General features: G+C 40.1%; 1 protein-coding gene across 8 annotated transcripts in view; it reads left to right on the top strand.

Moving 5' to 3' along the window:
* The window catches only part of rbfox3a (RNA binding fox-1 homolog 3a), a 431,990-nt gene that overhangs the window by 413,506 nt on the left and 2,508 nt on the right, over positions 1-15,976 (top strand). For 6 of the 8 annotated variants that reach the window (XM_048170905.1, XM_048170904.1, XM_048170907.1 and 3 more), the window contains 5 exons: positions 441-494; positions 6,610-6,742; positions 7,213-7,252; positions 9,742-9,806; positions 14,724-14,802. In XM_048170905.1, the coding sequence (XP_048026862.1) occupies positions 441-494; positions 6,610-6,742; positions 7,213-7,252; positions 9,742-9,806; positions 14,724-14,802 (371 nt within the window). The remainder of the gene's footprint in view (positions 1-440; positions 495-6,609; positions 6,743-7,212; positions 7,253-9,741; positions 9,807-14,723; positions 14,803-15,976) is intronic. The other 2 variants (XM_048170909.1, XM_048170912.1) reach the window with 1 other exon arrangement.

A 15,976-nucleotide genomic window follows, 5' to 3' on the forward strand; every position in this document is an offset into this window, starting at 1 on the left:
AGGGGGAATGAAAGAATCAAATATATCAGCAGCATTGTAGACCCCCCAGCTCTACTTCAGTCACAGCCAATGGGGAGTGAGGGGAGGCTATTTTACAGCCCCCATCTGTCACTGACAGCACACCGGACAGCACTCACTACTCTCTTGCTCTCCGTCTCTCATTCTCCCTCTCCCTTTCGCTTCCTATATCGCTCGCACTCTTCCGAATGCCCTGATATTGCCGCCCCCTAACTCTAACTTAATGTCACCTTAAATATTTTCCTGTCATATCACATCCCTTCCTCTTCCCCCTCCGATTTTTATCCTCTTTATTCCTTTCTTTTCAAATTCCCGCAGATCCCTTGAGTTAGTAGGCGAAAGATCGAGAAACAAACACTCCACAGGTCACAGCAATAAGCATTCGGAGCTAATTCTCTCTTCCCCTGTGTATTCCTCTACAGGCTGGAAGCTGAATCCAGTGGTGGGAGCTGTCTATGGTCCTGAATTTTATGCAGGTAAACTGCATTTGAGTGTTGTGGTCACAGGGTCCCGCTCGGATACTTACTTTGATTTACTGTTCTTCAGATGTTCTTTGATTTCTAGATCAAATTCAGAGACGAGCGCTTCAGAGAGACACTTAAGAAATGATTTTAAAACGCCTCCCAGTTCTCCCATCATGCACCGTGCACAGTGCATTTGACAAAGCAATAATCAGCCAGGCCATCATTTCCCACTGAGATGAAACACTGGTACAGACTGTTTTCTGAAGCGCAGATTAGGAAACGTCTTTGTTTGACTGGCTTGTTGTCTTTCTTTGTGCTGTTGTTTCCCCTCTCGATCTTTGATTTCTTTATTGCCGTTGGTTCTTTGAGCCCTTTGCATCCTAATGAGGGGGAAATGGTATTACAGTATTTCATTTGGAAGAAGTGCTGAGCACATAGCAGCTCTTTAACGGCCTGCCTTTTTGCTCATTAGACTAAAATCTGTTCATTTCAGGACAGCTTTACAGCAAAACTCTAAATAACCATCGGTGACAGAAAGCAGTCATTTATCATTTTTATCTGACTTTTTTCCTCTCCCTCTCCCCCCTCCCTCCCTCGGTTCTGGCATGCATAAACGCACAATTGAACGCAGCCGTTACACGAATCCTCACGATCAAATACGCACAATATGCATATGTAGCGTGCATAAAAATGCAAATATGCTAAGCAATCTGATGCATGTAAAATGTTTATGCATGCTTTGACCCCCAAGTATTCTCTGAAACATGCATGTGATTCCTTCTCTAATCGCAACATATACACCTTCATGCCTACACCATCCGCCTACGTACACCTTCCCAAAACATTCCATCAAATCAGATTTATCGTGGTCCGGCACCTCAGCAGCTTAGCTCGGGGAGCCGGTGTTGCTTGATTTATTGGATGCTAATTTTTCAAGTCGTCTTAACATGCCTCTAAAGTTCGCCAAGCCTAAACGACACCATATGCCTCATCTGTTCCCCAGAGGGCGACCGGTGGAGAGGCTACAAAATGGAAATAAGATATAGATTTCGCTTACTAAATAAGGAACATTCCGGAATGGCCGAAATGGACCCCCACGTGTTGCCCCTTGTTTCCCTCCCACCGTTCAAAAAAAAAAAAAAGAGGGAAGCTTTCACAAGAAATAATTATGACTGCATTTAATGTACTTTGTTGGGGGAGGGGGTGGCGCTGAAATCGGATGTAAAGGTGATTAATCACTGTTTATCAGTCCGAGTTTCTGTGCGGGAGATCAGCGGAATTGGGCACCATAAATCGTGCGCTGCTGACAGCGCACTCCGTCTCCATTCGTCCGGGTGCTACAGGTTTATTGTCCTCAAATCCCATTCAGGAGAATGACTGATGAGGGCCGCCGACTGCCTGCTTTTAACCTCTTCCAGGGAAGTCGGGCTTCTCTCTTCCCCGTAAGACTCCCTCCCTGGCTCTCATTTCCCCACTCCTCTAGCTTTTCACAGCCTTCTCTCGACATATATTGCTAATTCTATTTCTCTCTTCATCTAAGCCTGGGGTGTTTTCCATCTGCCCTTTTCTTACTCACTCACTCTATCTTTAAATCTCAATATCTTCCGTCTTCCCTCGGTCTCTCTCCCTCAGGCTCTTAACTAGCACTCGGTAGCCAAAGCTAAATTAGAGATGCAGACACGAGGCTGAGGCGCTAACCGTGCACGGGAAACTTAATTGTGTAATCCGGGGGTCATTTTTCCCACCTCGCTCAATCCGTACAGGCAGCACGTGCATGAAGGACGTGGGAAACATAATATTGATTGATTGACAGCTCTCTCAGCCAATGAATTTGGTCCTTGGCAGCATGTTGAGACAAACACTGCCAATAAGATTAAAATGCAAAGTAGAGGGCAAGAAATTTTCATGTTTTAAATATAGATGATAAAATATTTTCAGTGATGTTTGGGAAGGGACATTTGACTCCAGGCCATGTGTTTGATTGAGAAAAATCACTGGCTCAAAACATACTTTAGCCAAGTATGTGAATGACAATTACATGCGTCATTGCGTTCCAAAATGTGTCAGACTGCAAATCAAAATGCAACACAAGTATGCGCCGCATTCTCAGTGTTGCCACAAGGGGGAGCTATAGCAGGCATTTGTGCAAACTGTCTTCTTCTGTGGTGTTTTTCTTCTTCTTTTTGGTCTGCTACTGTCATGGCAGAGCTTTAAGAATCAAGTTGGGCATTTTAGTTACACAACATCTTTTAGCTTTTATAGCTAGCAATCTGAATGACAACACATCCAGTTTAATAGAGTGCCTGAAATGAGGTCTGTGCTTAACATAAGCTCAAGATATTTTCACCATATTTATTCTACAACATAAAATACATCACCAGCTTCTACATTTCTTGAAAAAGGCGGTTGCTAGCAAGTGGCTAATTGGGACTACAAATATTGTTTGAGACGTTAAACGTCATCATGCTGAACAGGAAAATTTATCTACTCATTTATCTACTCGATTTATCTACTAGTTGTATTGATGATACAAATTGATGAACAAAATACGTAAGAATAGTACACTCTTATTGATCACAGAGCTTATTTTCTGTAATATTTCAGGCTTTTTGTCGAGGGACCATTTGAAGGTAAATTTAGCGCCCCTACATTTAGCAACAAATACACAAGTATTAAGTATATTTAAGCATTCACATCTGTGTTGCATACTTGTTTGGGGCCTTGTTGAGAGCACTTAATAGTGCACCCATGTGTGTGCACTCCTTTAAAAGAGGTGCATTGTGGGCATTTTATGCTTTTTCAATTACAAAACCACTCAAATAAATCTATAATTGAAATTAAGCAGTCTAATTACAATATTAGAAGTATCGGGGGAGGAAAAAAACTCCCTTTAATCTAGCAATGGTGTAATTTTCCTCATGATATGGGTTTATCGGTGGTCTGATTATCTAAAGACGTTTCACAATAGCACGCAGTGTGAGAGAGGCCCTCATCCGGCGATTTCCAGTCGCACCGTATTAAAGGAGCCAGTCTTGCAGTAAATGAAAGAGTCCAGAGGGGGTTGGGGATGTAATTGCCCCCACACTTTCATCCAAACAGCCCAATGGGACTCTTTCCAGCGCTAGAGATACCCCTGTGTAAACCCAGATAAATGCAGCAGTGTGCCAGCATCCTTATCGGTTTTAACTGTAGATGTGCAGATGTGAAGGGTTTTTGACCTTCTCTCATGTTAAAATAACAGGTTAGCACAAGGGCTACAAGGATTTATGCTCACGCACACTTTTGCCTTTGTGTGTTTCGTAGGCTTTATGGAGTGTCATAACTGGCTGGAATGATTTATGGCTTATTATTGAATCGGTGCTGCGTGCAGACCCATAGCTCATTATGAGATTACATTTATGTACGTCATGGCACACATAATGTACACACACACACAAAATCAAAGGAAATATAAGAGCATTGTCCATGACTGGAATTCGGGATAAAATGACCATGGCCTGGCATATATCAGAAACGACCACTGTTTGGCATATTAACGCCGACTCTATAGCTTAAAAGGGACGAATTAAAATGTCAGCGGCTCCATGCTATATCAGAACGAAAGAGCAAACGCCTTACCTTCAGCCATCTGTCTTTCTTTTACGTCTGATGAAGGGCCGCGCCGTACCTCTCCACCGCTGATTGGTGTGTCGCATACAAGAGGTTTTATTGTTTGTTTGTTTGTCTGAGAGGAAATACCGGAGTCAAAGGAAAATTATACCAGTACTTGCAAACCCCAGGGCCAAAAGTTTGCTGAATGTGAATCGAAGAAGTCTTTACACCAAGGCAGTGTGCTAAATATATAGACATACATATATGTGCTCAAAATAAACCCAGCTGACCTCATTAAAAGCGGTAACTTTGACACATATTGACTATTAACTGAGTGCTGCTTGGGTGATGGCTGTACAGTAATGATCAGGAGGAGGTGCAGGTTCTGTGTGAGGATATGAAATAACCGAAGAGGGCTGTCCTGCTCCTCTGAGACACCGGATAGACAGCGATAGTGTCATCTGTGCATAAATGAGAAAGTGAGATTTGTGGGCCGCACTGCTGGGCTGTGTTTTGCTTGCACAGTACTATGGGTAATTATGGCTGTCATTGACTCATCAGGGCCATACTCAGTGAAGGTTAAAGAGAGACTTGAGTGTAATATGCTCTTACTTTTACTCTTTTTACAGTTTTAATCATTTTTCTTATGGTCTTTCTTTAATTCTCACATGATTTTTGTTTGTTTGTTTTTTGTCTTTTTCCTTTTCATATTATTTGGGTGAATCTCACACTCTCAAGAACATGTCTGGGTCATATTTCAAAATGAACTTTAAAAAAAAGTAAATAAAAGGAACTGCACACTTAGAACGCCCTAATGAACAGGATTTGAATACAGAGTAATGTAACATCCAGCTCTTTCTCAGTCAGAGGTGAGCAATTCCTAATATTTACTTTGTATTTTGCTATATTTTTGGGATATTTATCAACTTTTTGAATGTGTGCCTTTTTCTGTCTTAGGTCATATTTAACCCCAAAATAAATTAAAAATTATACACATTTTGCTTAAATAAAACAAAGCCTGTATCATTAATATCTTTTCAATCAAGACCCACAATTTTGCCATTTTCCTTCTGAATTCTCTATAAAACCAGAAATCTCATTCTTATTAGAATAATATAGTCAAAAAAATTTACATTTTCACCTTGTGGCAGTATTTGTTGTACTGCCTGTAATTTAATTAAATGAAAACAAAAATAATTGTATTATAGAATCATAATTGAGAAGAAAAGAAACTCGGTAAGTAAAAAATGGGTGCATTGGAGTAATACGATTTTTATTAGGGAAAAATGTAAAATGTTTAATTGTTAATGACAATGCAAAATATTATAATATTATATACAGTACAATAATAATTATATATATATATAGTCAAACCAAAAATTATTCAGACACTAGTATTTATATTTTTTTACTAGTGGGTGCAGGACACTATAGTTCATTTATGCAAGTGAGGATAGCAAAATAAAGTAAACTGTGACATAATATACCCCAAAATTCTTGTGTGTCAAATGTGTGTCATCCAGTCAGATTAGAGTTTGCGAGATTGAGAAAGAGCTTTCCATTTTAATGTGCGATATCCATCTAATGGACTGCGGGCAGTCTGTGGGCGTCTGCGGCCGAGACTGTGTGAAATGTGACCTGGACATGTGTTCACCCATTTATTGTTACACATGCTGTTTCAAGTTTCATTCTGTCTGTTTCACTTTCACATCCGTGTTTGTTTCCTTCACATGCATAAAGCCTCAGTTTCTCTCTCAACTCTGCCACTTCCCCCAGTCTTGACCCTGAGTTGTCCCTGTTCTCCTCCAGGCTGGGTCTGGCCCCAGCAGTGGCGTGAGGCTGGGGAAGTGTGTGGGGGGGGAGAGATGAGGGATGGCGCCAGCCTGTGATTGCATCTCTAAACAATCCTCTCCATCTGCTCTCTCAACCCTGCGTGCCAGAACCTTGTGTCTCACCTACAACAACCTACCATCTCCCCTGCCTCGCACACACCCCTCCAGGGTGGGAGAGCAGCCAGACGCACTCATACACACCCCACGCGCAAGCTTTCAGAGATACCCACAATAGAGAGGCTTCCCCAGACAGGAATGCCTTACCGTTTCGCTCTCCCAAGATTAATGGTAAATATTTAGCTGGGAAAAAAGTTTAGTGTATTGCTTCTCAATTGGTGTGGCAGTTTTTGCTCACACTAAATGTGCACTACAGAGAATTTCTCCGGTCATATCACTTTTGAGATTGAAGGACATTTTTGTTTTACGTTTGTACACATTTTTAACTGTATCATCGGGTTGCCACAAATCTGGGTCCTGAAGCGAAACATGCAGTTGAGAATCATTGGCTGTAACATGCTGCCATGTTTGATGTGTTGTGGCAACATGACGCGCCGGTTGACATCCGTCTGAGTTGTTTTAAAGCATCACATTTTAGAATGACAGTGCGTTGTCACACTACCGACTGAAAGCCGATTGGTGGTGACAGGTGCGCCTCTTAGAAGCAAAAGCTTATGTCACCACCTTTCTTCTCTCCTTTTTTCCAGTGACAGGCTTCCCCTATCCAACCACAGGGGCGACGGTGGCTTACAGGGGCACCCACTTGAGAGGCAGAGGTCGTGCCGTCTACAACACGTTCCGTGCCGCGCCTCCACCCCCTCCCATTCCTGCTTACGGAGCGTGAGTAACCTTTCACCCAAAACATACACATACAGTATCTGCAAATAACTCGCCTTGTTTTTGTCCAAGCCTGAGGCCATTATTAGGGAAACTTCAGCACTTAAAAGCACTGTCATCAAAGGGCCATTTTCGCATTATATGTGCTACAGCCTTAACCTGCAACATGACCGCTTGATGGCTATAAAGTGCGTTACACTCTAATGGCAAGCCCCACCAGTTTTCCCCAGTGACAAGACAGAGCAAAGCCCATTATAAAGCAACATTGTTTTCCTCTAAGCACAGAAAATGGCCGTCTTTCCTAATCTGCTCTGTTTTTTTCCCTTCCTCACAGTCTGGAGTGCATTGTTTTGTCTGCTGAATGAATGAATCGCTGCATAATTTATTTCCTTCTCTATACAGTGCGAGGAAACTCTATGGACGTTCAGTGCTGATGTATTGTGTTTTGTTGTTTCTTGTTGTGTTTTTTGCAGTGTGGTTTACCAAGATGGCTTCTACGGTGCTGAGATCTATGTGAGTATACTCTGTTTTTGTCCATTCTGCTGCTTTTTCTGTAAAGGAAGGGAAGGTTGTATGTTGTAACGTTGAGGACAGGGCGCCCACGTTCGCTGAGCCAAACCTGAGCAGCTGGTGCTGAATCTTTCATAAGGGCAAGGGTCAGCTCAGGTCACCACGTGCAAATCCACCAGGATGGCCGTGTGTGTGGCGTAATAAAACCCTTTTTGGGTTCCCCTGTTCATACCGCTACATGGTACAATTAAATCACACACGGCTCAGCCGCTTCCAACATGTCTTCCTTTGAAGGCTGTAGTTGATCTCTATGGATTGTATGATAATGCTAACATGTACAGTGTGGATTGAACCAAAAATGATCCCCCCTACGCACTTAACGTCTCATTCTTCCACATTTTATCTCCACTTCTGCCTGGTTTTGCTCTAAGTGGGAGGAAAATCACGCCGGATCAAGTTGATGTAGTCGACGTTACAGTGTTTTTGTTTTAATTTATGGCACGCGTTTGATCCGCCTTTCCCTCAGCTTCCATTAAAATACAGCCCAAAGGCCTCACGCTACAGCCCAAGATTGTGCCCAGGCCCTATTGTTTTTGACAGGCCGTCGGAACGTATTAGTCAGTCAGGTGATCAGAGAGCGTGCCTCCCATTCCCAGGATTATTTCACTGCATGAAAAATGGAAATTAATTCAACATTTAGATCTGAAACAGGACAAATGAACGTGGACGTAATTGTGATGCCTTTACCTGGCATGCACAATAGTATGTTTGCCGCCAAGTTTGCAAACTCATAGCCAGGACCGTGGCTACGGCCCCAGATCACAGTCGAACGGATTTTGATTGATACACGCAACACGTGTTCGCTTGCCAGTGATAGTCAGAATCCGTCTCTACGGATCACCCGATCATCTTTTAAGTAGCCTGAATGTTAGATAACTTATAAAGGAATAGTTGACAAAAGAAATTAAGATTAACAGCTTAAAGTGACCAGACACTGTCAAGCTCTAAAAAAGCAGCATAAAGTAGTCCTTAAGACTCATGTTCAAAATATACTGTATATTACCATTCAAAAGATTTTTAAATAAATGTATACTTTTATTAGGCAGAAACGTCCAACATTACTGAATGTCATGAAGTCAAGGCTATAAATCATTTAGTGGAAAAATGTATTTTTTCACATTCTACAAACAAATAAACAGCATATGAGAAGGACATGAATGACATAAATATCAGATGCGGTTTATCCATCCCTTTAAATCCATCTGCGTGAGCCGGCGAAACCACCAGAATGAAGAAGCTGTAACTTCAACAGAATCCATGTACACTCTTTTCTGTGACCTGATTTTTCTTCGACTCCAGTAGCTAAACATTTGATCTTAGCAGAGTAGCATCGGACATTAATCCCGAGCTGAAAAAGAAATGAGAGCATCTATAATTCAGCGTGCAGTCCTGTATCTGCGCTGCCTCAGTCCTGCACGCGCTCTGGCACCGCGATTATTCACATAATGTACCAGTGATGTCAGCGAGCTAAAATAACAAAGAGCGGAGCTGCGTTTCATTAAAACAGACACTTCAATAAACACCCCAGCCACTTAGATACTCGCTCGCAGCCAGCAAATACATTCCCTGTTGTTTAAAGCTTGGCATGTTTGTAGTGTAAGCGTTCACAAAACATCACCCGGAGAAGACTAGCAGACAGCGCTTGGTTGTTGCAGCTAACAATCTCGGCTAATGTCATCTGATGCCGCTTACAACTCGGCTATTAATAGCTAGCTTGAATGGAGCAATTAATAGCTTTGTCAGATGTCATCTAATGCTTATACAAGCAATATTTAGTGTTGTCTTGAGCCGTTCTCCAGCCACGGATGAGCACGTCGTGTGTGTCAAGACCGCTCCCCTGGGCACCGAGCCAGGGGACTCGTATTGGCCAGCCACATTAATTAAACGGCCCCTTCAATAGCTTCAGCCAAATCCTCCATTTGGTTCATTCGCAGTAAGCAAACATTGACTGATTTTAATTGTTTATACCAGATTGCCACTTACCATGCTGATCGATAGTTGCCTGGCCCTGCCATTTCAATTGATGGGATTGATGCGCTCTGGAAAGACAAGCCGTTGGTTGCAGCGCTATTGCTGCACTCAGCTTAGATAAGGGAAGACGCTCAGATGGTTCGCTTTCAGACTTGGGCTGTTAGGCATCTGTGCCGAGATCTATATGAAGAGCTAATGCGGTCAATCTGACAATTCCCCATTAAACAAAAAGGCTTCACAAAAAGCTGTATTGGCAAACTAAATACCACCTAAATCACTCAGTGCTGATTTTAGTGAGCATTGACAGGCCTTTTCAGCAGCACTCTTAAGGTTGTAACTGAGCTTTTGGGATTCAATTGTTAATGTGTGAACGGTCCAGTTGTATTGCGGTTCTAAAATTTCATGTCACTGATGTCCTGCTGTTTGCGTGTGTCTGACGGATGCCCTTATGTAATTGACAGGGTGGCTATGCAGCATACAGATATGCCCAACCAGCCGCAGCAGCTGCAGCGGCCTACAGTGACAGGTAAGAGTTCAGCAGCACTTCCTGTTTGGCTTTTGTTAATTGGTTGATGCCAAAAGAGATTTTTGGCCATTTATATTAGCTTTTAGCAGTTTTTGGCCAATTAAATGATGGTTTTTGAGAATTTTGGTGGTTTTCCTCTGCCTAATATCGTCTGCATAAATCAGGGGTTTTCTAACTGGTTCAGGGTCCACTAGAGGGTGCTGGAAGGTCCGTAGAAAAGTTGAGAGAATTTACAATATGTATTTTTGGGTTAACTTGTTAACTTGACATATTTAATGTTTAACACAATGTTTTTTGAACTTTTCTACCAAATTTGAATGTTATTGTTTAACTCTGCTTTTAAAGACAGCCTTAGCTTTAATCATTTAAGAAATTAAAAAAAAAATTTCTTTATACATTAAACTACATAGTTACACTTGATGATCTTGGGGGTCTGTGGCATTAAAGCATTTGAAAACCCATGAAATAAACTTTAAAAAAAAAAGTCTTTTTAAATGTCCTGCCCAAACTTCCTCTTTCAATAGAAAATGTCAATTAGTGCTGTCAAATCGATCAATTGCAATTAATCGCATCTAACATAAAAAATCGCATCTAACATATTGTGTTTACATAATATATGTGTGACATATACATATACACACATATATATATATATATATATATATATATATTAGGGGTGTGACGAGACAGGTATCTCACGAGACGAGACTCGAAATTGAGTTCACGAGACGAGACAAGATTTTTACACACTATTTTTAAGAAATCCTCAATGGCGAAATACATGACTAGAAAATATATTCTGCAGGTGTATTTGAAATGTTTTAACTAATCATCTTGTAATGAATGTCATTTCAGTTCTACTTTCTGAGTATGAATTATCATATGCAGTAAAAGTACAAATAAAAATGGTAACACTTTACAATAAGTTCTCATTTATTAACATTAATTAACCAACATCAACTAACAATGAGCAATATATGTGCTACAGTATTTATTAATCTTTGTTTATGTTAGTTAATAAAAATATTCATTCATTTTTAGTTCATGATAGTTTACAGTGCATTAACTAATGTTAACAAATGAAACCTTATTGTTTGTGCTTAATAAGATTAAGAGAAATCTGTTATTCGTTTTTATGGTAACACTTTACAATAATTAAACTCTCAATATTCAAAGTGCAAATAAGACCAAATTTTCTTTGATACAGAGCTAAGAGATGGTTACAATTACACTGCCCACCCTAAAATAGCTTTCATATTGGGAGATATTTGCATTCATCAGGGAGCCGCTTTCAAAACACGGGGTATTGGAATCGCGTTTGAATGCGCGCTCGCGTTTACTTTCACTTTCACGATCGCACAGAACTCTGTAAATATGGAGCGGCAGCAACTGTTATCCAACTGAATTAAATGTTTTTTATTTAAATACAAAGCAAAACAACAGTGGAGGCGTAATGTAAACGTAGCGGTGGCATATTCTTTCCAAATCATCCTAACACTCTGTCATGGCAATATCACAAGACTACTTTTCGCCTCAACAAGAAATCTTGTTACATTTTATATATATATATATATATATATATATATATATATATATATATATATATACACACATATTATGTAAACACCAACTTTTATGTTAGATGCGATTAATCGCAATAAATCGATTTGACAGCACTAATATCAATACATGAAAAATTGCAATTAAGTCATTATTTGAGAAATTACAATTAAAATTAAAAAAAAAAACTCTTCTCTGTTTTAAGAGAATAATGTTAATGGATAAACACCTCATCCATTGCAAGTTTGAACTGTATTTGAGTTCTGAAGTCTTTCTGGAAAAGTGTTTCCTCAGCTCCGAGAGTCCGGTTCGAGTTTACAGATCTGCTCTCTCATTAAACTGGCTTAAATGAGATCATTTAGACATCCCTTCCCTATCTTTGATTCACTCTCACCCTTTAAACTTGAATTCAACCTGAATTTCTGTAACCACTTAGCTTACTCACTTCAGGCCACAGGGTTGAGTGTATGTGTGTGCGTGAAGACGAAGGTGGTGCAGGGTTGTCAGTAATTTATCCAGGACCTGTGGGGACCCTGTCAAGTTGGATCAGGCCAGGCACTGGTTTAATCTAGGCAAGATTGAGCGTGTCAGAGCCGATAAGGCACGGCCCTGCCTGCCAGCCTGAAGAGCCCAGATAATGTAAGATTTATCAGAGCCAAGCACAGATCCACATCAGAGCAGGTGACAAGACTGGCATTCCACCGCACTTATTTCAGCCCCCTTCCTGCGTCCCCTCTTTCACTCTGGCTCTCTTTTTCTCTCTCCACCTCTTTCTGCATCGCTTGTCGTTCACCTCCTTGCTTTCACATAAGCCTGCTCTGCGTTTCACACTTGATATGTCATGGCGAAGGGGGTTTAAAAGTAACTGTTTAAATGACACAGACTTTTGAACTAGCCTCTTAAAAGAGTGTTAATTCTGTAATCATTTACTCACCCTCATGACTTTCTTTCTTCTGTAGAATACAAAAAGATATTCCGAGGTGTTTTTCAACTGTTTTTCTCTCTATGAAATAAAAGTCCAAAACAGCATAAGACCTTATTGACTTTCATTGTGTGAGGGAAAAGTCTTTCAAAATGTCTTTGTTTGTGTTCACACAAGAGAATGAAAGTCATACAGGTTTGGAATGACAGTAAGTGATGACAGAACTTTCATTTTTGCACTGTTGCAGTTTTCATTACATGATATTGCTTAAAGGGATAGTTCTCCCAAAAAAATGAAAATTGTCATCAATTCTTGGTTTACCTCATGTTGTTCCTAGCCTGTGTGACTTTTTTGTTCATACAATGTAAGTAAATGGTCACCAAAACTGTTTGGTTACCAACATTCTTCACAATATCTTCTTTTGTGTTCCAAAGGAGAAATTAAGTCACAGATGTGTGATTTTGGGGTGAACTATCCCTTAATTATCGAGTGGAGACTGTTTGAGGGGAGAAAAATCACCCTTTTTCAATATATGGCTTGAACTAGCTATCCAGGTTTAATTCTGAATGGGTAATTCCCGCTGCCTGGTTAAGCTGCAGGTTAAGTAGCCCGGCCTGGCTGGAGTGTTACGGGGATTCCCACAAGCCACCCTCGCCTGCACTGTCTGTCACAAGCAGTTAAAATCCCCTCCGCTCAGCTCTCTCACTCCACTGAGCTGGCCTGACCTTTGATGTTGTAATAATCCCGGACGACAAAAACCTGGTCAGATCCGATAGTATTTCCATATGTAATAGCATGTCTGGGCCCAGGATTTTCCCCCTCTCTCCTCTTTTCTCCTCTCTCAGTCTGTGCCCTCGGTACCCGGCTCGGCCTGCCTTATCTGCTCCCCGCAGGCCCTCATTTGCAAGCGTGTGTTTGTAGGGAAAGTCAACAAATGAAGAAGGGAAGAGTTGGGGGTTAATAAATAAATAAAGGAAGAAGTAAGGCCCATCTTGGAGGAATTAGTTCCAAATCGGTACCAATGAAAAGAGTCAGAGAACGCCACCACCGCCACCAGCCCTATGCCTCTTTACAGTGCAGCCTGGGTAAACAAGAGAGGGCAAAGGAGCATGAAAAGGATAAAGAGAGCTGTGAACATAAACTCTCTGCCTCCTTCACTCGCTTTTTTAACGCACACGAACAACAACACAAAATCCAAAGCATCCACGCATCTCTTGCTGAGTCTTTCCCGTTCCGCAGTACCTTTAGAACTTTGTCACTTTTAAAAAGTGAACTTGCTAATGTTATAATTTAAGGAAGTATTTCTTTAACATGGTTTTCCATTCATTTTATTTATTTATTTAAACTTGATTACTTGCATAGTAGCATGAAATAAACAGGATTCCTAACAGGATGGAAATAAAGGGCTGATTTCAGCCATTGCTTAGTGAGGGACTTTTTATATTTATATTTGAAACAACTTTTAAGATTATCATACATATTTCTAGAGGATGATGTCATTAAGGAAGTGGCTTTTGTTAGTTAAAGGTATTTGGTAACACTTTACACTAAGGTCTTATTTGTTAACAGTAATATCTGTTACAGTATTTATTAATCTTTGTTAATGTTAGTTAATAAAGATCCAGTTGTTCATTGTTTGTTCATGTTAGTTCACAGTGCATTAACTAATGTTAACAAATGCACCTCTTGATTTTAACAATGTATTAGTAAATGTTGAAATTAACTTAAGATTAATACATTCTGTTGAAGTACAGTATTAGTTCATGTTACAGTAAAATAGTTAACTAATGAAACCTTATTGTAAAGTGTTTCCAGGTATTTTACATAAATTCTAACATGGAAAGGGATTTTTAGAACATATAGGAAAAACAATTACAAAACAAATCTGAAACATTTTGATTAGAGGAATGACCAAAATAAAGAAACACCTGGAAGATTTCCTAATATATATGTATATAAAAAAAAAAGAATAAAAAAAACAAGAAAATGAAATTATTTTAAATACATCCCAATGTTCACTTAATTGTGATATTGTGATAAAAGAATACTAACTAACATGACTTTACGACTTTAAAAATTGCAATGCTGCTGTTCTTTTCTCTTTCCTGTTTCTACTTTTCTCTTTTCTACGTTTCTTTTCTGTGTCTTGTCCCTCTCTGACCAATATAATTTTTACCACATGCTCATAAGATAAAAATACTTTTACTCCAAAACAATAACAGAGCACCTATCACTTTTAACACACTCTTACCTTTATATCGTGTATTTATGGCAAGCCAGTGATTGCATTTTTATCAGACAGGAAGAAAGAGAGGGCAAGAGAGAGGGAGGAAGGGTGTAGTGATAATGGATCTAGTTCAAATGAACAGCATTCACTGGAGCATACCATCTTCTCGAAGCTTCAATGCTCCCTCCGTTTCTTCCTTTCCCTGTAGCTATGGCAGAGTCTATGCAACAGCAGACCCTTATCACCACACGATTGGACCTGCAGCCACGTACAGCGTGGGCACTATGGTGAGTCATGAAACATTCATCCATGCCCTAACATTACACAGACCTGAGCACCCCAACAACATACAAACCAGAGCCCAGTGCAACCATAATAACGCTGAAAGATATTGCTGTGTATTCTGTTAAATTGAATCAAATTACGAATAGAACAACTGTACATACTATGAAACAAATATTGAATGAAGCATGCGCTGTGAGCTGGAGATACTGTATGTGGTTGGGGTGGCTAAAGTCTTAAAAATTGTACATGAACATATTCAGGGTCCAAAATTACCAGCCATAGATTTACTAGCCATGCAATTGTATTTAGATAGATAGATAGATAGATAGATAGATAGATAGATAGATAGATAGATAGATAGATAGATAGATAGATAGATAGATAGATAGATAGATAGATAGATAGATCCCAGATAAATGTCTTGATGCATTTTTACTGAGGAAAAAATTGTAAGAATATGCGTAAGTCGCAAAAGATGTTTTCTTTAGTGGATGATAGTACCTTTTTTATTTTAATCGCTCACGTCAGCTACATCAGCAAACGTTCTTACAGATAAAACCATGTAATGTTGCAAAGTGTTTTATTTACTCGCCAAAGCCAATTTGTTCTCGCATTTGGCGCTTGGAAAGTGTTAATTTTGGACCCTGTTTGCATTTGCATTAATAATGTTAGGAGTGTAGATATATATTTCCATATTCTGAGACTCATCAGCTGATATATGTGTATGTGACAGTTTGTCAAGATGGATCCTGGGCATTTTGTATCTCATTAAATGCAACGGAGTAACCCAGCATACTGACACTTGATTAGACCTTCCAAATGAGACGTTTTCCTTTGCATATCAGCATTCTCAATCTGATGTGGGGGATCATCGTCCTGTTAATGTTTGTTTTTAGCTAGCTTTTGCAGCTAACATCAAAGATGAAAAATTCTAAAACTCCTATCTGAACACAAAAAGAGAAAACTCTTTATGATTTGTTTTTTTGCGGCTGTTGGTCGGGACTTTTCTCAAGATTAACGACCATCAAGCTCGTGCAGCAGCGTGCCGAGGGAGATTAAAGAAAAGGCGAGAGATAGAGGGAGAACGACGGGGAAAAAAGAAAGAGAAAAAAAAAAAAGATTCCATCGCACCCACCTCCCCCTGCCCATGAGGCTTATTGGACAAACACTCTGCCT

Source organism: Megalobrama amblycephala, linkage group LG20 (assembly GCF_018812025.1).
Source record: "Megalobrama amblycephala isolate DHTTF-2021 linkage group LG20, ASM1881202v1, whole genome shotgun sequence".
NCBI classification, from domain to species: Eukaryota; Metazoa; Chordata; class Actinopteri; order Cypriniformes; family Xenocyprididae; genus Megalobrama; species Megalobrama amblycephala.